Source organism: Oncorhynchus gorbuscha, linkage group LG25, assembly GCF_021184085.1.
Source record: "Oncorhynchus gorbuscha isolate QuinsamMale2020 ecotype Even-year linkage group LG25, OgorEven_v1.0, whole genome shotgun sequence".
NCBI classification, from domain to species: Eukaryota; Metazoa; Chordata; class Actinopteri; order Salmoniformes; family Salmonidae; genus Oncorhynchus; species Oncorhynchus gorbuscha.
The window spans coordinates 29,262,474-29,287,762 of NC_060197.1; the positions used below are offsets into that span (position 1 = coordinate 29,262,474).

At 45.2% G+C, this 25,289-nt stretch overlaps 1 protein-coding gene across 2 annotated transcripts in view; it reads right to left on the bottom strand.

The window, feature by feature from the left end:
• nlgn2a (neuroligin 2a) overlaps nt 1-25,289 on the bottom strand; it is a 222,683-nt gene that overhangs the window by 52,730 nt on the left and 144,664 nt on the right. For both annotated transcript variants that reach the window (XM_046328654.1, XM_046328653.1), the window contains exon 4: nt 23,806-23,955. In XM_046328654.1, coding sequence (XP_046184610.1) covers nt 23,806-23,955 — 150 coding nt within the window. The remainder of the gene's footprint in view (nt 1-23,805; nt 23,956-25,289) is intronic.

The window sequence follows — 25,289 nt, forward strand, 5'->3', positions numbered from 1 at the left end:
GGAGAAGAGTGTGGACGAGAGGAGAGGTGGAGGAAGGAGAATAGTGTGGACGAGAGGAGAGGTGGAGGAAGGAGAAGAGTGTGGAAGAGAGGAGAGGGGAGGAAGGAGAATAGTGTGGATGAGAGGAGAGGTGGAGGAAGGAGAAGAGTGTGGACGAGAGGAGAGGTGGAGGAAGGAGAATAGTGTGGATGAGAGGAGAGGGGGAGGAAGGAGAATAGTGTGGATGAGAGGAGAGGTGGAGGAAGGAGAAGAGTGTGGACGAGAGGAGAGGTGGAGGAAGGAGAATAGTGTGGATGAGAGGAGAGGGGGAGGAAGGAGAAGAGTGTGGACGAGAGGAGAGGGGGAGGAAGGAGAAGAGTGTGGACGAGAGGAGAGGTGGAGGAAGGAGAAGAGTGTGGACGAGAGGAGAGGTGGAGGAAGGAGAAGAGTGTGGAAGAGAGGAGAGGGGAGGAAGGAGAATAGTGTGGATGAGAGGAGAGGGGAGGAAGGAGAATAGTGTGGATGAGAGGAGAGGGGGAGGAAGGAGAAGAGTGTGGACGAGAGGAGAGGTGGAGGAAGGAGAATAGTGTGGATGAGAGGAGAGGTGGAGGAAGGAGATGAGTGTGGACGAGAGGAGAGGGGGAGGAAGGGAAATTGTAGTTTGGGGGGTGAAGAGAGAGGATACTTGAAGAACAGTCGAGGCAGAGAGGTAGCCTGGAGAGATGGAGAGAGAGAGAGCGAAAGAGAGAGAGAGAGAGATATTGTATATATATATATATATGACATTTGTAATGTCTTTACTGTTTTTAAACTTCTGTATGTGTAATGTTTACTGTTAATTTTTGTTGTTTTTCACTTTATATATTCACTTTGTATGTTGTCTACCTCACTTGCTTTGGCAATGTTAACACATGTTTCCCATGCCAATAAAGCCCTTGAATTGAATTGAATTGAATTGAGAGAGAGAGAGAGAGAGAGAGAGAGAGAGAGAGAGAGAGAGAGAGAGAGAGAGAGAGAGAGAGAGAGAGAGAGAGAGAGAGAGAGAGAGAGAGAGCAATATAGTTCTTAGAGAAGTACAGTGGAGCATGGAAAGGGGAAGGCGAAGAAAGAATTCACTTGGACAGCTGTCATAACAGTTTCACCCTACTGTCTGACTGGACTGGTCTGACCTAGCTGAACTATGGAGAGAGCAGGGGAGAATGACTGCCCCCTCTCATTGAAGCCACGGAAGTTCAAGACCGACCGTGCTACTGCAGGCATTGCTAGCAGAAAACAGGATCCCGATTTAAGGGAATGGAAAAATTGCAATCTTCATGTTAAATTTTTTTAAATTCTAAGACAATCAAGGTTCCAATAATTGCTTCTAATAGACCAGATGTATTTCCTTGAACCAATTATTTTTAGTTAGTTGCCAATGGCAGCCTGCAGTACCCTGATCGGCCTCCAATTTGAGTTATTCAATAAGAGAGAGGGGGCAGCACTGAGCTAGCCTGCAACCACTTCCTGGAGTAGCTTAAACTGTGCATGTTATGTATCCATGAGATGCCATCTTAACCGACTTCATTTGGCTTCAATGGTGTCACGTGATCGATGGCTTTGTCCATTCGTATACAGTCAATGGGAGGGAGGGAGTTAAGGTTGCAAGGGTGCACTTTATAGTTGTTCCTAGAGAGGGAGGAGGAGGTGGGAGGAGGAGGAGGGAGGAGGAGGTGGGAGGAGGAGGAGGGAGTGGGAGGAGGAGGAGGAGGAGGAGGGAGGAGGAGGAGGAGGGGGAGGAGGAGGTGGGAGGAAGAGGAGGGAGTGGGAGGAGGAGGAGGAGGAGGAGGAGGAGGAGGAGGAGGAGGGAGGAGGAGGAGGAGGGAGGAGGAGGTGGGAGGAGGAGGAGGGAGTGGGAGGAGGAGGAGGAGGAGGAGGAGGAGGAGGAGGGAGGAGGAGGTGGGAGGAGGAGGAGGGAGTGGGAAGTGGAGGAGGAGGAGGGAGGAGGAGGTGGGAGGAGGAGGGAGTGGGAGGAGGAGGAGGAGGAGGGAGGAGGAGGTGGGAGTGGGAGGAGGAGGAGGAGGGAGGAGCTGGTGGGAGGAGGAGGAGGGAGTGGGAGGAGGAGGAGGTGGGAGGAGGAGGAGGGAGTGGGAGGAGGAGGAGGAGGGTGGAGGAGGAGGGAGTGGGAAGTGGAGGAGGAGGAGGAGGGAGGAGGAGGTGGGAGGAGGAGGAGGGAGGAGGAGGTGGGAGGAGGAGGAGGGAGGAGGAGGGAGTGGGAGGAGGAGGAGGAGGGAGTGGGAGGAGGAGGAGGAGGGAGGAGGAGGAGGGAGGAGGTGGTGGGAGGAGGGAGTGGGAGGAGGAGGAGGAGGTGGGAGGAGGAGGAGGAGGAGGAGGGAGTGGGAGGTGGAGGAGGAGGAGGGAGTGGGAGGAGGAGGAGGAGGAGGAGGAGGAGGAGGAGGAGGAGGAGGAGGAGGTGGGAGGAGGAGGAGGGAGTGGGAAGTGGAGGAGGAGGAGGAGGAGGTGGGAGGAGGAGGGAGGAGGAGGAGGAGGGAGGAGGAGGAGGAGGAGGGAGGAGGTGGTGGGAGGAGGAGGAGGGAGTGGGAGGAGGAGGAGGAGGTGGGAGGAGGAGGAGGGAGTGGGAGGTGGAGGAGGAGGAGGAGGAGGAAGGAGGAGGAGATGGGAGGAGGAGGAGGGAGTGGGAAGTGGAGGAGGAGGAGGAGGGAGGAGGAGGTGGGAGGAGGAGGAGGGATGAGGAGGTGGGAGGAGGAGGAGGGTGTGGGAGGTGGAGGAGGAGGAGGGTGGAGGAGGAGAGAGGCTGAGGATGCTGATGCTGTTGACTGTGAGTCTGGAAGGGTGGTTTCATGAAGCACAGTCACATCCACACACAGCACATTCACATTCACACACAGCACATTCACACACAGCACAGTCACATTCACATTCAACAACAGCACAGTCACATTCACACACAGCACAGTCACATTCACATTCACACACAGCACAGTCACATTCACATTCACACACAGCACAGTCACATTCACACACAGCACAGTCACATTCACACACAGCACAGTCACATTCACACACAGCACAGTCACATTCACACACAGCACAGTCACATTCACATTCACACACAGCACAGTCACATTCACAGTCACACACAGCACAGTCACATTCACATTCACACACAGCACAGTCACATTCACACACAGCACAGTCACATTCACATTCACACACAGCACATTCACATTCACATTCACACACAGCACAGTCACATTCACACACAGCACAGTCACATTCACATTCACACACAGCACAGTCACATTCACACACAGCACAGTCACATTCACATTCACACACAGCACATTCACATTCACACACAGCACAGTCACATTCACATTCACACACAGCACAGTCACATTCACATTCACACACAGCACAGTCACATTCACATTCACACACAGCACAGTCACATTCACATTCACATTCACACACAGCACATTCACATTCACACACAGCACAGTCACATTCACATTCACATTCACACACAGTACAGTCACACACAGCACAGCACAGTCACATTCACACACAGCACAGACACATTTGCCAATTTTGCTTCACTGAAAATTGCAATTGTCAAGCATAATTTGAATGTAATACATACACAAAAACTGCACTTCCACATGAAGATAAATATATGTAAACTACAGCCTAGATATGGCAAAATGTGCATGAAACAGTGAAATCTATTCACTCTTTCATTTAGTCGTCTTAAAACATATCCTTCACAGAATCCTTCACAGAATGCAGTGACATCATACAAATCCTTCAAGTAACGTAGGTAACGTATCTGCTCAGAGCTGAATGTTTTGACGTATAAATAAGAAAACAGAGAGAGAGAGAGAGAGAGAAAACACAAACAGATCTTGAGCCCAATTTACGGCTTCTTCTAGTTTGAAAACAAAAGAGGCTAAAACCCGGCCAAGTTGTCGGGATTGACTGCCAGTTGAGTGTTCACAAAACACAGGTAGCGAACACAGCCCACAAAGCCACCCAAATAGGAATGGTTAACATTCGAGAGGGAATGCCTTGCTTTTGTTCAACTTGTTTCTCTAAAACCAAGAGTAGATCATTGGAATATAGTGTACAACAGGTATTTGTAGAGATTTGTTTCAGAACACACTATACACGTTGACCTAAAACCTCTCATTCAGTAGAGTTGGGTCAGCCATTTTCATAGAGACATTTCTCTAGTCTCTGTGAGAGTTCTTTCCCCCTGTCCCTTTCACCCCCCCTTCTCCAGTCAGCCAATTAATGAGCATATTTGTTTCATTCCAATAAACCAACAGAGTGATGAGAGAGGGGAAGAGATCAGAACAGAGGGATGAGAGAGGAAGGTCATAGAGGATTCACAGAAAGGGCCAGCTTAGAAGACCATGACTGGTAGAGCGAAGAAGGAGTGTGTGTGTGTGTGTGTGTGTGTGTGTGTGTGTGTGTGCGTGCGTGCGTGCGTGCGTGCGTGTGTGTGTGTGTGTGTGCGTGCACGCGCGTGTGAGTGTGTGTGGAGGCTTGATAATGTAGACAGAGATGTACAGTGCCTTCTGAAAGTATTCATACCTATTTTGTTGTGTCACAGCCTGAATTCAAAATGGATTAAATATACTTATTTTAAATGAAAACATGTTTTTATAAATTTTTGCAAATTTAGTAATTTGTATTTTTAAATGAAATATAGAAATCTGTCATTTATATAAGTATTCTCACCCCTGGGTAAGTCTCTAACAGCTTTCAACACCTGGATTGTGCAACATTTGCCTGTCAAATTGGTTGTTGGTCATTGCGAGACAACCATTTTCAGGTCAAGTAAATTTAAGTCAAAACTGTAACAGCCACTCAGGAACGTTCACTGTCTTCTTGGTAAGCAACTCCAGTTTAGATTTGGCCTTGTGTTTAAGGCTATTGTCCTGCTGAAAGGTAAATTCATCTCCCAGTGAATGGCTTTCCCACATGTTTTGCAGTATTACTTTAGTGCCTTGTTGAAAACAGTGTACATGTTTTGGAATATTTGTATTCTGTACAGGATCCTTTCTTTTCACTCTGTCAATTAGGTAAGTATTGTAGAGTAACTACAATGTTGTTGATCCGTCTTATCACAGCCATTAAACTCTAACTGTTTCACCATTGGCCTCATGATTAGCGGTTTTCTTCCTCTCCGGCAACTAAGTTAAGGACACCTTTTTAATTTAATTTTTTTTAAATTTCACCTTGATTTAACCAGGTAGGCTAGTTGAGAACAAGTTCTCATTTGCAACTGCGACCTGGCCAAGATAAAGCATAGCAGTGTGAGCAGACAACACAGAGTTACACATGGAGTAAACAATTAACAAGTCAATAACACAATAGGAAGAAAAAAAGGGAGTCTATATACATTGTGTGCCAAAGGCATGAGGAAGGCGCATAATTACAATTTTGCAGATTAACACTGGAGTGATAAATGATCAGATGGTCATGTACAGGTAGAGATATTGGTGTGCAAAAGAGCAGAAAAGTAAATAAATAAAAACAGTATGGGGATGAGGTAGGTAAAAATGGGTGAGCTATTTGCCGATAGACTATGTACAGCTGCAGCGATCGGTTAGCTGCTCAAATTTCTTGTTAACAAACTGTAGTTTTGGCAAGTCGGTTACGGCATCTACTTTGTGCACGACACAAGTGATTTTCCCCAAAATTGTTTACAGACAGATTATTTCACTTATTTCACTTAAAATGACAGAAAATTATGTCATGGCTTCAGAGGTTTCTGATTGGCTAATTGACATAATTTGAGTCAATTGGAGGTGTACCTGTGGATGTATTTCAAGGCCTACCTTCAAACTCAGTGCCTCTTTGTTTGACATCATGGGAAAATCTAAAGAAAACATCCAAGACCTCAGAATTGTTTTTGTACTCTTCTGGGAAGGCTTTTCCACTCTTCTGGGAAGGCTTTTCCACTCTTCTGGGAAGGCTTTCCATTAGATGTTGGAACATTGCTGTGGCGACTTTCTTCTATTCAGTCACAATAGCATTAGTGAGGTCAGGCACTGATGTTGGGCGATTAGACCTGGCTCACAGTCGGCATACCAATTCATCCCAAAGGTGTTCAATGGGGTTCAGGTCTGGGCTCTGTGCAATCCAGTCAAGTTCTTCCATACCGATCTCGACAAACCATTTCTCTATGGACTGCTTTTTGTGCACAAGGGCATTGTCATGTTGAAACAAGGAAGGGCCTTCCCCAAACTGTTTCCACAAAGTTGGAAGCACAGAATCATCTACAACAGGTATTCCCAAACTGGGGTACACGCAATGCCGTCTGGAGTACGTCAAATAAATGTGATTCCCATTTGTTTTATTACAACGGCAGTCCCGTTCTGTGAGCTTGGGTGGCCTACCACTTCACGGCTTAGCCGTTGTTGCTCGTAGACGTTTCCACATCACAATAACAGCACTTACAGTTGACTGGTGCAGCTCTAGCAGGGCAGACATCTGACGGACTGACTTGTTGGAAAGGCGGCATCCTATGACGGTGCCACGTTGAAAGTCACTGAGCTCTTCAATAAGGCCATTCTACTGCCAATGTTTGTCTATGCAGATTGCATGGTTGTGTGCTCAGTTTGGACACAACTGTCAGCAACGGCTGTGGCTGAAATAGCCGATTCCACTCATTTGTAGGGGTGCCCACATACATACGTTTATATAGTGTGTTATGTGACTCGTGAAGCACATTTTTACTCCTAAACCTATTAAGGCTTGCCAATAACAAAGGGGTTGAATACTTACTGACTCCAGACATTTCAGCTCTTCATTTGCTATTAATTCCATTTTGGTATTATAGGGTACTGTGGGTAGGCCGGTGACAAAAAAATATAAATGTAATCCATTTTAAATTCAAGTTGTAACATAACAAAATGTGGAAAAGGTCAAGGTGCGTGACTACTCTCTGAAGGCACTACTTTGTCTCTACAGACAGGGGTTAATTAAGTCAGAGCATACTGCCCACTGAGGAGGGATACACAACCTTCAGAGAGCCCTATCACAATCCAACCATCAAAACTCCTGTGTCTAAGTCTACGTATTAAATGGCACCTTATTCCCTATGTAGTGCACTACTTCTGACCAGGGCACAATATTGGTAATTGTGGGCCATTTGAGACACTAGCCTCTCTCTCCAATTAATCACACAGTAGGTGTCCTGTCATTCTGAAAGCTGATTGGCTCACAGAGCGGATTCCCTGTGCGAGGGTGCCAAGTTTAATAAGCATCGTCAGCATTGGTTGTTTTTAACAGTAGCTATATTCATTAGCTAATGTACGCTCCAGAGAGAGAGAGACTGAGTATTATACTGTAGGAACAAAAAGTGACATTCGCAAACCCCAAGGGCAGCATTGTTAGAGCTGTGGTTAAGTAAGCGAATAAAATCGATGTGTTCTGGTCGCAGAAACAATAAAATAGATCTCGATTGAGACACGACTTCAGTCTCCTTCATAATGACAGTGTATGCAGTTGTTTTTGTGTGTGCCTATTCGTGTAAGTGTGTGTGTGTGTGTGGGGTGTTCACACGTGTATATGCGTGTGTCTGTCTACCGCGCTGCTCTGCTGCTTTCCTGGTCTCCGAACGCAACGTGCCGGGAAGACAAAAATTTGAGCAAACGCACCGGTACATATCAACCCTTCCCTTTAGGTTAGACTAAGTAACTGAGGTTCGTTTAGGCAGCCTGATTGGCAAGGAGTGGTTCCTCCTAGATTCAGCAGTTAATTTTAGTTTATTAGCTTCAACAGCTTGCTAATGAGATGCCTATGCCGCCTGCTGCCTGGTGCTTTCTGCCTGGTGAAGAGAGAGAAGTAGGAGGATAACAGGTGTGTAACACTATACAGATGAAGTCGGAGGTTGGAGTCATTAAAACCCGTTTTTCAACCACTCCACAAATGTCTCAAACTATAGTCATTTTTTTCCAACAATTGTTTACAGACAGATGATTTAACTTACAATTCACTGTATCGCAATTCCAGTGGGTCAGAAGTTTACATACACTGAGTTGACTGTGCCTTCAAACAGCTTGGAAAATGACAGGGAATGATGTCATGGCTTTAGAAGCTTCTGATAGGCGAATTGACATCATTTGAATCAATTGGAGGTGTACCTGTGGATGTATTTCAAGGCCTACCTTCAAACACACTGCCTCTTTGCTTGACATCATGGGAAAATCTAAAGAAATCCGCCAAGAAAAAGACCTTAGAAAAATAATTGTAGACCTCCACAAGTCTGGTTCATCCTTGGGAGAAATTTCCAAACCCTTGAAGGTACCACGTTCATATGTACAAACAATAGTATGCAAGTATAAACACCATGGGACCACGCAGCCGTCATACTGCTCTCCTAGAGATAAACGTACTTTGGTGCGAAAAGTGCAAATCAATCCCAGAACAACAGCAAAGGACCTTTTGAAGATGCTGGAGGAAACAGGCACAGAAGTATCTATAGCCACAGTAAAATGAGTCCTATATTGACATAACCTGAAAGTACGCTCAGCAAGGAAGAAGCCACTGCTCCAAAACCACCATAAAAAAGCCAGACTACGGTTTGCAACTGCACATGGGGACCATTTGGCCATTATGACCATTGTTATGTTTGGAGGAAAAAGCGGGAGGCTTGCAAGCCAAAGAACACCATCCCATCCATGAAGCACGGGGGTGGCAGCATCATGTTGCGGGGGTACTTTGCTGCAGGAGGGACTCGTGCACATTCACAAAATAGATGGCATCATCAGATAGGAAAATGATGTGGATATAGTGAAGCAACATGATGTACTGTTTGGATTCTTTACATACAATAGAAATAAGCAGAATCATTTTTATGTAATTAATTTCATTATTCTTTTGGCCAAATTTCATATACACAAATGTAAATTTACAAACAGAAAACCACATTTTCGTACCCTACAAAAAGAAATTGAACTGTATTTTAAGACGGTTAAATGCTCTATTAACAAAAAAGCTGTTAGAATTGTAAGTATATGCATGTCCCTTAAGGTCCTTGTGGAATTGTAATGTGATATTGTACCCCCTAGCTCAATTGTCCATTGTTTTTGTAATCTATGTATGCTTGTGTTCCCTCGTGTGCTTTATGTATTGATTTGTTGTTAATAAAATTTTAAAAAAGGAAAAAAAAAAAAAAAAAATATATATATATAGTAAAGCAACATCTCAAGACATCAGTCAGGAAGTTAAAGCTTGGTCGCAAATGGGTCTTCCAAATGGGGACAATGACCCCAAGGATATTTCCAAAAGTTGTAGCAAGATGGCTTAAGGACAACAAAGTCAAGATATTGGAGTGGCCATCACAAAGACCTGACCTCAAACCTATAGAAAATTTGTGGGCAGAACTGAAAAAGCATGTGCGAGCAAGGAGGCCTACAAACCTGACTCAGTCACACCAGCTCTGTCAGGAGGAATGGGCCAAAATTCACCCAACTTATTGTAGGAAGCTTGTGGAAGGCACCCAAAACGTTTGACCCAAGTTAAACAATTTAAAGGCAACGCTACCAAATACTAATTGGGTGTATGTAAACTTCTGACCCACTGGGAATGTGATGAAAGTAATGAAATAAATAATTCGCTGAAATAAATGTCAGGAATTGTAAAAAAAAAAAAAAAACTGAGTTTAAATGTATTTGGCTAAGGTGTATGTGAACTTCCGACTTCAACGGCATATACAAAAGTATGTGGTATCTACTTTCAACTCCTTTCAACTCCTATAAACTCCTTTCAACTTTCAACTCCTATCAACTTTCAACTCCTATCAACTCCTATCAACTTTCAACTCCTATCAACTCCTATCCCACTGCTCTGCATCTGTCAGCCTGTGGGCCGGAATACCAATACCTGTTGGGAGTGTGTGTGTGGCATGCGAATGTGTCGGTCTGTGTATTTCATGCATGTTTATGTACTGTATGTGTACATGGAGTGAGTGAATAAGTATGTGTGTGTGTGTGTGTGTGTGTATAAGCTGTAAGTGTGTGTACAGGTATGAGTAAGTGTGTGTGTGTGTGTGTGTGTGTGTGTGTGTGTGTGTGTGTGTGTGTGTGTGTGTGTGTGTGTGTGTGTGTGTGTGTGTGTGTGTGTGTGTGTGTGTGTGTGTGTGTGTGTGTGTGTGTGTGTGTGTGTGTGTGTGTGTGTGTGTGAGAGTTGTGTGTACATGATTTAAATCCACAATTTTCCTGACTTAATTACAAGACGGTTCTGTCTGTGTAATGACCTGGGTGTGATTTGCATAGAGGGGAAGGAGGGCATGAGGTGTGTGTTTGTGTGTTTTTGTGTGCGTGTTTGTGTGTGTGTGTGTGGGGCCGAGTAAAGTGTGTAACTACAGCTGTGCAGCTGAGCACCCTATAGTGAGGAGACAGGTGATGGAGCGGACAGGGGTAGAGGGGGGCATGGCTCCGGTCACGGCCAGCCTAGGTGGTGCCCTACCTGGGGGGAGAGGGGCATGGGGCTGGGGCTGGAGCACAGGCTGGAGCACAGAGCGATGGAAAGATAGCAGGTGCTAGAGCAGAGGCCAGGGTTTGGAGAGAGAGGGAGGGAGAGAGAGCGAGAGAGCGAGAGAGCGAGCGAGAGAGAGAGAGAGAGAGAGAGAGAGAGAGAGAGAGAGAGAGAGAGAGAGAGAGAGAGAGAGAGAGAGAGAGAGAGAGAGAGAGAGAGAGAGAGAGAGAGAGAGAGAGAAAAAGACAGAAAGAAAGAGAGAGGGAGAGCGCAGGTGTGGCCTGGACCTAGCAGCTGTTACGAGGCTGTAGAGGGATGAGGGCCAGCTTGTGTTTGGCATGTGTGTGTGTTTGTGCGTGTGTGTGTGTGTGTAAACCCATGAGTAACTCCTCTCTCCATCGTCCAATCTCGCCGTCCATCTAGCCTCCTGTCCTTAGCTGTGTGGCTGTCTTCAGCCTTGTGCTCTCAAGGTCTGTGTGTGTCTGGTGTCCTCTTCTCTCGACTGTATATTATGGACGGTTACCGCGGGTTAAGTAGGAAGGGGTCTTTCCCTGTCAATCACGCAGCAGCCATTGGTCACATCCTTGACCTTGTCCTTCAGTGTTATTACCGTTCTTAATTTATGTGTGTGTGTGTGTGAGTGTGTGAGTGCACATGTGACATGACTAATACACACATTTGGCCATATGCAAACACACACACACACACACACACACACACACACACACACACACACACACACACACACACACACACACACACACACACACACACACACACACACACACACACACACACACACACACACACACACACACACACACACACACACACACACACACACACACACACACACACCCTCCCTTCCCCTCTCCCCTCCCCAGAAGCTGCAGTAGAGTAGTGGGGTAGCTGGAACTCCAGAGAGCCAGGGGAAAACCAGGGGGTAGAAGAGAGGGAGTCAGGGGGAGAGAGAGGGAAGGCAGGGTAATGGTGTGAGGAAGGAGAGGTGATGGGGTGAATGTGTAACTAACGATCCGACGCTTAGGAGGATTTTTTCCTGTATTGAAGGTGCAGTAGCCATGAAACGATCTCTGTTCACAATGGAAACAAATGGAAATGACTAACTGTTTACTGATGTTGTACAGTGCCTAGCGAAAGTGTACACACCCTTTGACAGTCTTCACATAGTGCTGCCTTAAAATGAAAACCTAACAAAGGGATCACATTTGATTTTTGTTCATACCCCACATTTTCAAAGTCAAATAAAGTTAAAGAAAATATTTCTAATTCATATGTATTTATTTATTTTATCTTGATTGGGTATGTCTTCCCACCCCAGAGTCAATACCTATAATATTCTACCAACTCTTAGGGCAACATATTGTCCATTCTTTTATCAACACTGCTCAAGATCAGTACATTTGGTTGGGAATCATTGATGGACAGCAATATTCAAACCTTGCCTCTGATTTTAAAGTATATTTAAGGCTAGACAACTGAGACTGGACCACTCAGGAACACTCCAAACCTCTTGGAAAGCCATTCTGGTGTATTTTTGGAACAAAAATGTGTGCAATTGTCTCGCTGAAAGATGAAAGTTTTAAAATTCCTCAATTCCGACTCGGGCTTTGCTCCTTTCACATTTCTTCTGATCCTGACTGTCACGTATACACCCTCTCTCTTTCCGTCCTCTAGGTCGTCAGGCAGCTGATTATCCCGCACACCTGCCACCATCGTTACGAGCACCAGCGCCTCATGACACTCACCTGGACTCCATCACCTCCTTGATTAATTTCCCTATATCTGTCACTCCCCTTGGTTCTTTCCTCAGGTGCTATTGACTCTGTTTCATGTCGGTGCGTTGTTTGTGTTTTCGTGGTTATTTGCTTCCCGACTCTCAGCGCACTCGTTACACTGACAAACTCCTCAGTCCCTGGCAATGACAAGCATACCCATAACAGGATGCTGCCACCACAATACTTGAACATGTGTTTTATTGCATTTGACCAAAACCTGTAGTTTTGAATTTAGGCCAAAAAGTGAATGCCTTTAGCGTGTTTCTTGCAGTATTCTTAACGGCTTTGTTGCAAACAGAATTCATGATTTGGAGCTGAGTTTTTAAAACTTTCTTTTCACTTGTCATACAGACCACTAATGTTGAGTGAATGCAATGTTGTTGCTCCCATAGTATTTTCAAGTATTGTGGTGGCATCATCATGTTATGGGAATGCTTGTCACCGTCAGGGACGTGGGAGTTTGTTAGGATCAAAAGAAATACGAAAGGAGCGAAGCCCAGGTAAAAGAATTAGAGTAAAACCCGCCTGTCTTCTGAAAACCTAATCCTGGGAAATCATTTTTTTTCCACTGGCAATTACACACATTTAAATGCCAAAGACATGACCAGAATGGTATTCCAAGATGTGTTGAGTCTTCCTGAAAGGTTCAGTTTCTGTCCTGACTTAAGTCTGCTTAAAATGATCTGAGACAAGGTTTAAATATCGCTGTCCATCAATGATGAGCTTGAGCAATTTTGACTAAAGCAATGTGTTGTCTAAGAGTTGTGCAAGGTTGGTAGAGTATTATTCAAAATGATTCACAGAAGTAATGGCTGTCAAAGGTGCTTCCACCAGGTATTAACTCTGGGATGTGAAGACATACTTCCTCAATACATCCTCATTTTTATATTTCTTAGTAATTTGGAATAAAAAAATAAAAAAATCTTTCACTTTGAAAATGTGGAGTGGTTAAAACCCAATTTAATCCCTTTTTTAGATGTAATATGTAGCGACTGTATATCAGTTGTGCATAGATAAAAGTCGCATTAAAAGTCATGCCTGGCTAGCTCAATAGGATCGTTTTTACACAGCCACAAACCAGAGGCCTATGGGTCCTGGTCCAAATTATGTGCACTACACAGGGACTACGGTACCATTTGGGATGCACCCTAGCTTACAGTCCGACTCGTTAGTGGGACAAACGCAAGAAAGAGAAAGAGCTCACCATCTAACAGTCCAGGGCTGATTCAGTGAGTGTCAGTCTCTAGTTGTGATGTATGTCCTGATATGATGTACTATGTTTCTCCATTAGAAAGACGAGGCGTTTGCGATGTGATACATCTATCAGCATAATCTCACTCATCGGTCATCATTTCGACTGGCCAATGAGGGAGACAGGGACAGAGAAATGGAGGGAGACAGTGGGAGAGAGAGGGGAGGGAATGAGAGAAATGGAGAATAGCGGGTACAAAGAGGCTGGAGGGGAGAAGAGATGGAGGAGAGGAGGGGAGAGAGGAGAATAGGAGAAAGAAGGGAGGAGTAGAGAGGAGAGGGGAGAAGAGATGGAGGAGAGGAGGGGAGAGAGGAGAATAGGAGAAAGAAGGGGGGAGTAGAGAGGAGAGGGGAGAAGAGATGGAGGAGAGGAGGGAGAGAGGAGAATAGGAGAAAGAAGGGGGAGTAGAGAGGAGAGGGGAGAAGAGATGGAGGAGAGGAGGGGAGAGAGGAGAATAGGAGAAAGAAGGGAGGAGTAGAGAGGAGAGGGGAGAAGAGATGGAGGAGAGGAGGGGAGAGAGGAGAATAGGAGAAAGAAGGGGGGAGTAGAGAGGAGAGGGGAGAAGAGATGGAGGAGAGGAGGGGAGAGAGGAGAATAGGAGAAAGAAGGGAGGAGTAGAGAGGAGAGGGGAGAAGAGATGGAGGAGAGGAGGGGAGAGAGGAGAATAGGAGAAAGAAGGGGGAGTAGAGAGGAGAGGGGAGAAGAGATGGAGGAGAGGAGGGGAGAGAGGAGAATAGGAGAAAGAAGGGGGAGTAGAGAGGAGAGGGGAGAAGAGATGGAGGAGAGGAGGGGAGAGGGAGAATAGGAGAAAGAAGGGAGGAGTAGAGAGGAGAGGGGAGAAGAGATGGAGGAGAGGAGGGGAGAGAGGAGAATAGGAGAAAGAAGGGGGAGTAGAGAGGAGAGGGGAGAAGAGGTGGAGGAGAGGAGGGGAGAGAGGAGAATAGGAGAAAGAAGGGAGGAGTAGAGAGGAGAGGGGAGAAGAGATGGAGGAGAGGAGGGGAGAGAGGAGAATAGGAGAAAGAAGGGAGGAGTAAAGAGGTGAGGGGAGGGTAGAGAAAGAAGGTAGAGGAGAGGGGGAAGTGAAGGAGGAGAGACAGGAGGTAGAGGGGGAGAAGAGAGGAGACTGGGAGTACAGAGGTGAGGAAGAATAGAAGAGAGGGGGAGAAAGGGAAGGTAGAGGAAAGGAGAGGAAAAGGGGAGGACAGGGACACTCAGAGGTGAAACAGCGTCTGGTGAACAATGAAGGGGAACGACAGACGTGACATCACTGGCGGGAGAGGAGGGAGAAGGGGGAAGTAATTAGGTGACTGTGTGTGTGTGTGTGTGTGTGTGTGTGTGTGTGTGTGTGTGTGTGTGTGTGTGTGTGTGTGTGTGTGTGTGTGTGTGTGTGTGTGTGTGTGTGTGTGTGTGTGTGTGTGTGTGTGTGTGTTTGAGAACATGTGTGGGTGTGTCTCATTCAGGCCAGCGGAGGTGCTAATCTCTTCTTCCAGAAAAAAAGAAATCAGCCTAGTTATTACTGTCATCTCTCCCTTCTCCTCCCTCTCCTTTTCCATACATATCCCTCGTTCTCAAAGCCACACCGCATTCTCTCTCCTTCTCCCTCTCCCCTTGACCCTCTCTCCTTCTCATCTACCTCGCTCGATCTCTCCGCCGAGTCAAGAGGACTTTTCGCGTATCAATTCTGCCCGGGGTTGCCATGGAAACGGTCCGGATGGACTTGATTAGGAGGAAGAAGAGTTGTGTGTGTGTGTGTGTGTGTGTGTGTGTGTGTGTGTGTGTGTGTGTGTGTGTGTGTGTGTGTGTGTGTGTGTGTGTGTGTGTGTGTGTGTGTGTGTGTGTGTGTGTGTGTGTGTGTGTGTGTGTGTGGAGGAAGAAGAGTTGTGTGGGTTCTCTCTGCTGGCGTCTTAATATCTCCTCTAGTCCTGTCAGGACACATTTCAAACCACAGTCTGGTCCATAGAACCCGCTGTCACTCACACGAAACACACTCGCTAAGAGGCCCCCCATGGAGCTAGCCTTTCTCTCACCAGGCAGTGTCCTGAATACGAATTCAGTTGACGCTGCGGTCGGTGTCTATGTGTGTGTGCCGATGTTCTGTATAGGATACCACCACTAGACTATGTTTGAGAATGTTTGTGTTTAATGTGAGGCGTATTCTGTGTGTGTGTGTGTGTGTGTGCATCCGTCCTGGCCCATATTGTATAATTGTACTGTGAATGAATGTGTGCTTCACTGCAGATTTAAAAAGCAGCTCTGCAGGATTTATTTTTAGCATCACAGGCAAATGCAGCCTTTCTCCTCGCTCTTCTCTCTCTACCGCCTCTCTCTTACAGTACCCCCTCCATCTCATCTCTTTCACTCTCTTTTCTCATCTCTCAATGCCTTCTCTTGCCCTCTGTCCATTCACCTCCCCTCCATCTCTGTCACACCCACACCCACACACACACACACACACACACACACACACACACACACACACACACACACACACACACACACACACACACACACACACACACACACACACACACACACACACACACACACAAGTTTAACATCCTCTCTCCTTTTCTGCTCTACAATGTACGTCTCTAAATAGATGACTACTTTCTGCTCATCCCGCCCTCTTTCCATCTCTTTCTCTCCATCCCTCGCTTCTCTCGGAGTAGTCCCAGGTCCCATAGCGGTAGTGGTTTCAAAAACCTCTTTCCATCTCTTTCTCTCCATCCCTCTCTTCTCTCGGAGTAGTCCCAGGTCCCATAGCGGTAGTGGTTTCAAAAACCTCTTTCCATCTCTTTCTCTCCATCCCTCTCTTCTCTCGGAGTAGTCCCAGGTCCCATAGCGGTAGTGGTTTCAAAAACCTCTTTCCATCTCTTTCTCTCCATCCCTCTCTTCTCTCGGAGTAGTCCCAGGTCCCATAGCGGTAGTGGTTTCAAAAACCTCATTCCAGTTGAAGTGACGTATGGACTGTATGTCTGTGTCGCTAAAGGCAGCAGAGGCAAGGTCCCGAGCTAATTCGGCAGGCTCTCAGCAGCTCTAGGCTACGCTATACTATGTACATCAATTATATATTTAACACAGAGGAAGGAATTCCCTCCTGTAGACAGGTGCAGGGCAGCTAGCCTGCAACAGCACTAACAGGCTACTGTTCAGCTAAAAGCTATTAGCATATTCCTATGTGGCTTGTGTTGGAATGTAGCAATAGCGTAGAGTCAGCCATTGTAGCGCTATAGTGCTAACAGGTTACTGCTAAGAGCTACAGTATGTATGAGAATTCTATACGAGTGTCCACACTGTGGTTTGTGTATTGAAAAGTAGCGCTAGCTATATAGCAACAGCTACATACTGTATAGAGCCAGTGTATCGCTTTACAAATGCTACTGTGAAGCTAAAAGCTATAAAGAGACATTATTTAGTGAATTTCAACACTCTGGCACCATGCTACGGTAGCTTAGTAGTGTGGAGTTTTCACTGTGGTGTTACCATGGTAACCACTGTTGTCACTGCCGACCGGATGCTGGTCATGGTTTCAATCAGAGAGTCGGAAAGACGTGAGGTGTTGGTTTGTTCACATGCGCGCACACACACACACACACACACACACACACACACACACACACACACACACACACACACACACACACACACACACACACACACACACACACACACACACACACACACACACACACACACACACACACACACACACACACACACACACACACATTTTAATCAACGCTACAGACAGAGGGAGGTTGAGAGGTGGTTTAAATCATAGAGAAGAGACAGACAGAGCAGGTTCAAACATGACACAGACACTGGTACAGTGCCTGAGGGATGGATGGAGGGGGGAGTAGAGGAGAGAGAGGAAGGGTGATGAAAGTCACCTGGTCAAAGATTGATGTGGAGACTGGGAGAAATATGAGAGCTGGAGCTGGTGACGTTTCAAAACCATGAATGATAGGCTACAGTACATGGTATATAATTAAGCAATAAGGCCCGAGCCGAGGGTGTGGTATATGGCCAATATACCACGGCTAAGAGCAGCTCTGACAGACGACGCAACGCGGAGTGCCTGGACACGGTACTGTATTGGTCATATAGCACAACCCCCCAAAGGTGCCTTATTGCTATTATGAACTGATTACCAACATAATTAGAGCAGTAAAAATGAATGTTTTGTCATACCTGTGGTATAAGGTCTCATATACCACGGCTGTCAGCCAATCAGCATTCAGGGCTTGAACCACGCAGTTTATACAGTAATGTAGATCATGTTAAAGGGATAACTAAATGGTATACAACTAATGTCTTGACACTAAACATGTAGTTTAAAGGGATACTTCGGAATGTAATCTACTTCCCCAGAGTCATATTACCTCATGGATACCATCTTTATGTCTCTGTGTCCTGTCTCGGTGTCCTGTCTCTGTGTCCTGTCTCTGTGTCCTGTCTCTGTGTCCTGTCTCTGTGTCCTGTCTCTGTGTCCTGTCTCTGTGTCCTGTCTCTGTGTCCTGTCTCTGTGTCCTGTCTCTGTGTCCTGTCTCTGTGTCCTGTCTCGGTGTCCTGTCCTGTCTCTGTGTCCTGTCTCTGTGTCCTGTCCTGTGTCCTGTCTCTGTGTCTGTCTCGGTGTCCTGTCTCTGTCCTGTCCTGTCTCTGTGTCCTGTCTGTCCTGTCTGTGTCCTGTCTCTGTGTCCTGTCTCTGTGTCCTGTCTCTGTGTCCTGTCTCTGTCCTGTCTCTGTCTCTGTGTCCTGTCTCTGTGTCCTGTCTCTGTGTCCTGTCTCTGTGTCCTGTCTCTGTGTCCTGTCTCTGTGTCCTGTCTCTGTGTCCTGTCTCTGTGTCCTGTCTCTGTGTCCTGTCTCTGTGTCCTGTCTCTGTGTCCTGTCTCTGTGTCCTGTCTCTGTGTCCTGTATGAGGGAAGTTAGAGGTAGTTTTGCGAGCCAATGCTAACTAAGTCTATGGGTATCTACTAGCATCCTAGTGTCGTGAAGTAGATAAAGGGCCTCATTGCCAAAATCCAGAAGTATCCCTTGAAGAGACAAACCTAAATGTCGTGGTTCCACAAATAAACGGTCTCTAGGGGGCTCTAAGTGAGAATGTGAATTCAGTGAATTCCAGGGTTTACTCCTACCACTGTAGTCGGAGTATAACAGTGGTAGATCTGCTCCGCGTTGCGTCGTGCGTCAGAGCTGCTCTTAGCCGTGGTATATTGGCCGTATACCACAACCCCTCGGGCCTTATTGCTTAATTATATACCATGTACTGTAGCCTATCATTCATGGTTTTGAAAGGTCACCATGATGAGCGTCTGAACTGAGATCACACGCAGAGCCTGACAACCTACACTGTTCAGGATGGACACACGTGCAGTACGCACTAACGCGCGCACACACACATGCATGTACACACACACACTCGTTTACATTAATATGTCATTCAGCGCATTGGATATACAGTATGAAAAATAAATCTGTTACAATAAAGAGTGTGTGCGTCTATAACAGACTATGGGAACAGACTATGGGAGGCACACAGTACAACATAGAGTCTTGACTAGATGGAACTCTACTCCACAGTACAACATAGAGTCTTGACTAGATGGAACTCTATTCCACAGTACAACATAGAGCCATGACTAGATGGAACTCTATTCCACAGTACAACATAGAGCCATGACTAGATGGAACTCTACTCCACAGTACACCATAGAGCCATGACTAGATGGAACTCTACTCCACAGTACAACATAGAGCCATGACTAGATGGAACTCTACTCCACAGTACACCATAGAGCCATGACTAGATGGAACTCTACTCCACAGTACAACATAGAGCCATGACTAGATGGAACTCTACTCCACAGTACACCATAGAGCCATGACTAGATGGAACTCTACTCCACAGTACACCATAGAGCCATGACTAGATGGAACTCTACTCCACAGTACACCATAGAGCCATGACTAGATGGAACTCTACTCCACAGTACAACATAGAGCCATGACTAGATGGAACTCTACTCCACAGTACACCATAGAGCCATGACTAGATGGAACTCTACTCCACAGTACAACATAGAGCCATGACTAGATGGAACTCTACTCCACAGTACACCATAGAGCCATGACTAGATGGAACTCTACTCCACAGTACACCATAGAGCCATGACTAGATGGAACTCTAATCCACAGTACACCATAGAGCCATGACTAGATGGAACTCTACTCCACAGTACACCATAGAGCCATGACTAGATGGAACTCTACTCCACAGTACACCATAGAGCCATGACTAGATGGAACTCTACTCCACAGTACACCATAGAGCCATGACTAGATGGAACTCTACTCCACAGTACACCATAGAGCCATGACTAGATGGAACTCTACTCCACAGTACACCATAGAGCCATGACTAGATGGAACACCATAGAGCCATGACTAGATGGAACTCTACTCCACAGTACACCATAGAGCCATGACTAGATGGAACTCTACTCCACAGTACACCATAGAGCCATGACTAGATGGAACTCTACTCCACAGTACACCATAGAGCCATGACTAGATGGAACTCTACTCCACAGTACAACATAGAGCCATGACTAGATGGAACTCTATTCCACAGTACACCATAGAGCCATGACTAGATGGAACTCTACTCCACAGTACACCATAGAGCCATGACTAGATGGAACTCTACTCCACAGTACACCATAGAGCCATGACTAGATGGAACTCTACTCCACAGTACAACATAGAGCCATGACTAGATGGAACTCTACTCCACAGTACACCATAGAGCCATGACTAGATGGAACTCTACTCCACAGTACACCATAGAGCCATGACTAGATGGAACTCTACTCCACAGTACAACATAGAGCCATGACTAGATGGAACTCTACTCCACAGTACAACATAGAGCCATGACTAGATGGAACTCTATTCCACAGTACAACATAGAGCCATGACTAGATGGAACTCTATTCCACAGTACACCATAGAGCCATGACTAGATGGAACTCTACTCCACAGTACACCATAGAGCCATGACTAGATGGAACTCTACTCCACAGTACACCATAGAGCCATGACTAGATGGAACTCTATTCCACATCAAGTAACTGATGCAGCAGCAGAATCAGATTTAAAAACAGATAAAAATACACCATATGTAACTGCGGGGACTGTGAAGAGACACACACACAGGCACACACACACACACAAACACACACATGATAACATACGCACTATACACACGCGTACATGGATTTTGTGTTGTAGATATGTGATAGTAAAGTAGTGGCCTGAGGGCACACACTTAATGTGTTGTGAAATCTGTCGTGAAATGTAATGTTTTAAATAGTACATAACTACCTTAATTTTGCTGGACCCCAAGGAAGAGTAGCTGCTGCCTTGGCAGGAACTAATGGGGATCCACAATGAATACAAGACACAAACTTCTGAACATTACAGGTAGTGTACAATACAGGCAGTGTGTACTGCTGCTTTTGTAAGCATGATGCTGTTGCCGTTGTTTTCAAAACCGGTACCCGGTTACCTTCAGACAGAGGCCACCATCGTTTTCGTGAAAGTCTCATCTTTCCATTAGATGCAATCATATTATTATGATTAGATCATTACTATTATTAGATTATCAGATTATTTTTAGATCGTTACTATTATTAGATTATCAGATTATTTTTAGATCATTACTATTATTAGATTATCAGATTATTTTTAGATCATTACTATTATTAGATTATCAGATTATTATTAGATCATATTATTTTTTAGGCCAAACTGTTCAGATGCTACAGACGTTTTCGTGAGAAAAACGTTTTTTTTTTCCTGAACGTTTCATTCTCTGACAAACACCGCTGTAGCTCTGTAGCTTCCACCACAGATGCAGAAGGCCGCCATTGGCCAATGCTGGATATGGAGATCCAGCCCGTGCAAAAAAAGAAATATCTCTAGTTTAATTTTGATAGGGATTTTAAAAATTCATTTCTCAGACTCTCGAGGGTTAAATACTTAGGACATAGCATTAAATAGAACATGTATGATACATCTCTATGACTCAGTATCGCATACAGTATCGCATGAGTGCTCGTGGTTTCAAAAATGCATCTCATATCTGAGAAGTCCGAGACTTACTTTTAATCTACTTGTATCTACTTTTATCTTCTAAGATGAAAGTCGTGTGATCTATTTTCCTTGCTCTGCTCTGCATTGGTGTAGTTAAAGTGAAAAATAGGGAAGTATATTTCCGACCCTATAAAGATGTCTTTAATTTGCATGACTACGGCTCGCTCCAATATTTCTGTCTTGTAAAAAAATATATATTTAGCAGTGAGCTCAGACTCTGTCTGCACACAAAGCACTTGCATCAGACCAGACCAATCGATGCCAGACCTTACATCAGAGGAACTCTGCAGACAAGAGCAATCAACAGTGGAATTACAGTATGTGGAAGAGAAACTTTGGAGAACACAGATAGTTGAGATATTTCCTTCGTTTTGCAATTCCCCTTCGTTATCTTTTCCCATTTGTGATCAGTGAAGAGATGGAGGAAATAGATCATTTCAGATAGCTGGGAATACAGAGTGTGTGCGGGTGTGTTTATGTGTGTTTGTGTTGTATGTGTGAGTGTGCCAGACCTGGGCAGAAAATTGTTCAATTTGGTAGTTTATTTAAAAATGCAACTTTTCAAATACTCAAGGCAGTCAAATATATATAGATATTGATATAGAGATTCAACTAAAAGGCAACTATTTTCTTTGATATTCAAATAATGTGCTCAGAAAAACAAATAGTATTTGAAAGGTATTTTGAATACCTTTAGGAAAACCAAATCATATTTAAAAGGTATTTGAATAAATGCAAGTTATTTAAAAACAAAAATACTTATTTGATGGCTGCCAAATATTTGCTGAAGAACCAAAAACTACAACAGTTCGTTGACTTAGTCTAAATATACGGGCATAAGCACATGGTTTGGACGGGATCTTAGCTATGAAGCTTAATATACCCTGTTGCCTAGAATTAAACACACGAGGGACATGGAATCACCTCTTACGCAGCTTCAAAAAGAATAACATATATATTTTCATAATGAGTGAGACAGAAGGTAATACAGTACCACTTGACATAAAGTTATTGTACATGTGGAGTAACTTTGTGATTATTACAATAGCAACATTGTTTTTTTTTACATAGGTCTTTGCTTTATAATTGCATAATAACAGAGTTATTACAGATGTGGAATAAGGAACAGTCACTATTCCTCTTGTGTGAAGTACTTACAAAAACTCTCAGCTCATTACTATGCAATCAGAAATGTATCACGTAACAACATGCTCATTAAAATGTTGCTTGAAAAATAAGTGACAGTTTTATTGCACGGTTACAAGAACAGTGTTACTCAGAGAGCCAACAGTACCAAAACATGGCTAAGTGTCAAAAGAAAACCAAATATCCCAAAACTGACTTCTTGAATCAACGACAGCCAAGGTATGTGGAAAATCATGTTAGTTAGAATTCTGAGTAAATGATCCCTTTAAAGATGGTATCGTGTGTGTTTGAAACAAGAACCCTGACCCTCAGATGGACAAAGACGTACGGAGTTGTTTCTGCTAAGTGTCCAACTTCCTGTTCGCGGCATTACCAAATGGCTTGGCATTACCAAATGGCTTGGCATTACCAAATGGCTTGGCGTTACCAAATGGCTTGGCATTACCAAATGGCTTGGCATTACTCTGCAGTATCTTCAGGCATCGCGAAATGAATTGCGGCGTTCGACCTTTTCAGCGGCACGTTGGAACCGTCATGCAAATAGTGGAGTGTCGCAACTTATTTATACTCATCATCTGTACAAAATAACATTGGCTAATTCGTTTGACTTGATTGTCTACACCTGAGGCCTGTTCGTGGGAATTTACAGAACATTCAGACAGAAATGTATTGTGTCCATCAAGCATGACTGTCAGATGGATTGGAGTAGTATAGGTGATTGTGGGCGCTTTATTCATTCCATCTATAACATGCAGTTCCAGACGCAGCCCAGCCTTTAGTTGATGGCAGCCAATCCAACAAAAAGTAGCCACTTCCTGAGATACTTAAAACTATAGTTATCCCAGGTCTGGTGTGTGCGTGCAATGTGTGTGTGTGTGTGTGTGTGTGTGTGTGTGTGTGTGTGTGTGTGTGTGTGTGTGTGTGTGTGTGTGTGTGTGTGTGTGTGTGTGTGTGTGTGTGTGTGTACACACAGCGGTAGCCAGAACTTACCGAGGACGCCCAGACGGTAGTTCATAGTGACCACGATAACGTTGCCGTAGGCGGCGAGGACACTGGCGTCAAACATGTTTCCGGTTCCTTCCATGTAGGAGCCTCCGTGGATAAACAGCATCACTGGCTTCTTCCTACGGTCACGGATGTCTTCAGACACAACACACACACAACACACACACACACACACACAAGAAGAGGGAGACAAATAGAAATAGGAAGCCAATGAATGTTCCTCCATCACGAACAAAGATCAACTCTAAAGCCATATACCTTTTAGAATCATCAGTGTGAATCCAGCTAACGGGATACAGTGGATTCTGTGAGGCAGTGTAGTAGATCTACTGTGTGTATATATAGGGGACTCTGACTTCAATGATGTTTTTATGGTGGTTGTCTGTCTGTCTGTCTGTCTGTCTGTCTGTCTGTCTGTCTGTCTGTCTGTCTGTCTGTCTGTCTGTCTGTCTGTCTGTCTGTCTGTCTGTCTGTCTGTCTGTCTGTCTGTCTGTCTGTCTGTCTGTCTGTCTGTCTGTCTGTCTGTCTGTCTGTCTGTCTGTCTGCCTGCCTGCCTGCCTGCCTGCCTGCCTGCCTGCCTGCCTGCCTGCCTGCCTGCCTGCCTGCCTGCCTGCCTGTCCTGTCTGTCTGTCTGTCTGTCTGTCTGTCTGTCTGTCTGTCTGTCTGTCTGTCTGTCTGTCTGTCTGTCTGTGTCTGCCAAGCACCTGGGTTGGAGGATAATTAATATGAGGGCGCAGCGGAGCAGAACGGTAACATAAATAACCACTATAGCATCAGCTTACCAGAGTGAGAGAGAGAGGGAGGGAGAGAGGGAGGGAGAGGAAGGGAGAGGGAGGGAGGAAGAGAGAGAGAGAAAGAGAGGGAGGGAGAGGCAGGGAGAGGGAGGAAGAGAGAGAGATAAAGAGAAGTTATTGGTTGCCAAGTCTGGCTCTATGAAACACAACATGCCATTAAATAGAAGAACTCCCTGCTGTAACACGCATGTACACATGTACTGAAACCCACATACACTGATTTTACTAAACATTAGGAACACCTGCTCTTTCCATGACATAGACTGACCAGGTCAATCCAGGTGAAAGTTATGATCCCTTATTGATGTCACCTGTTAAATCCACTTCCATCAGTGTAGATGAAAGGGAGGAGACAGGTTAAAGGATGATTTTTAAGCCTCGAGGCAATTGAGACATGGATTGTGTATGTGTGCCATTCAGAGGGTGAATGAGCAAGACAAAAGATTAAAGTGCTTTTGAACTGGGTATGGTAGTAGGTGCCCGGTTTGTGTCAAGAACTGCAATGCAGCTGGGTTTTTCCCGTGTGTATCAACATTGGTCCACCCCCAAAGGACATCCAGTCCAGTTCATGCCCAACGAATTGAGGCTGTTCTGAGGGCAATTCAATGTTAGGAAGGTGTTCCTAATGTTTTGTACACTCAGTGTAGATTCAACAACAGACATACAGTGCCTTGC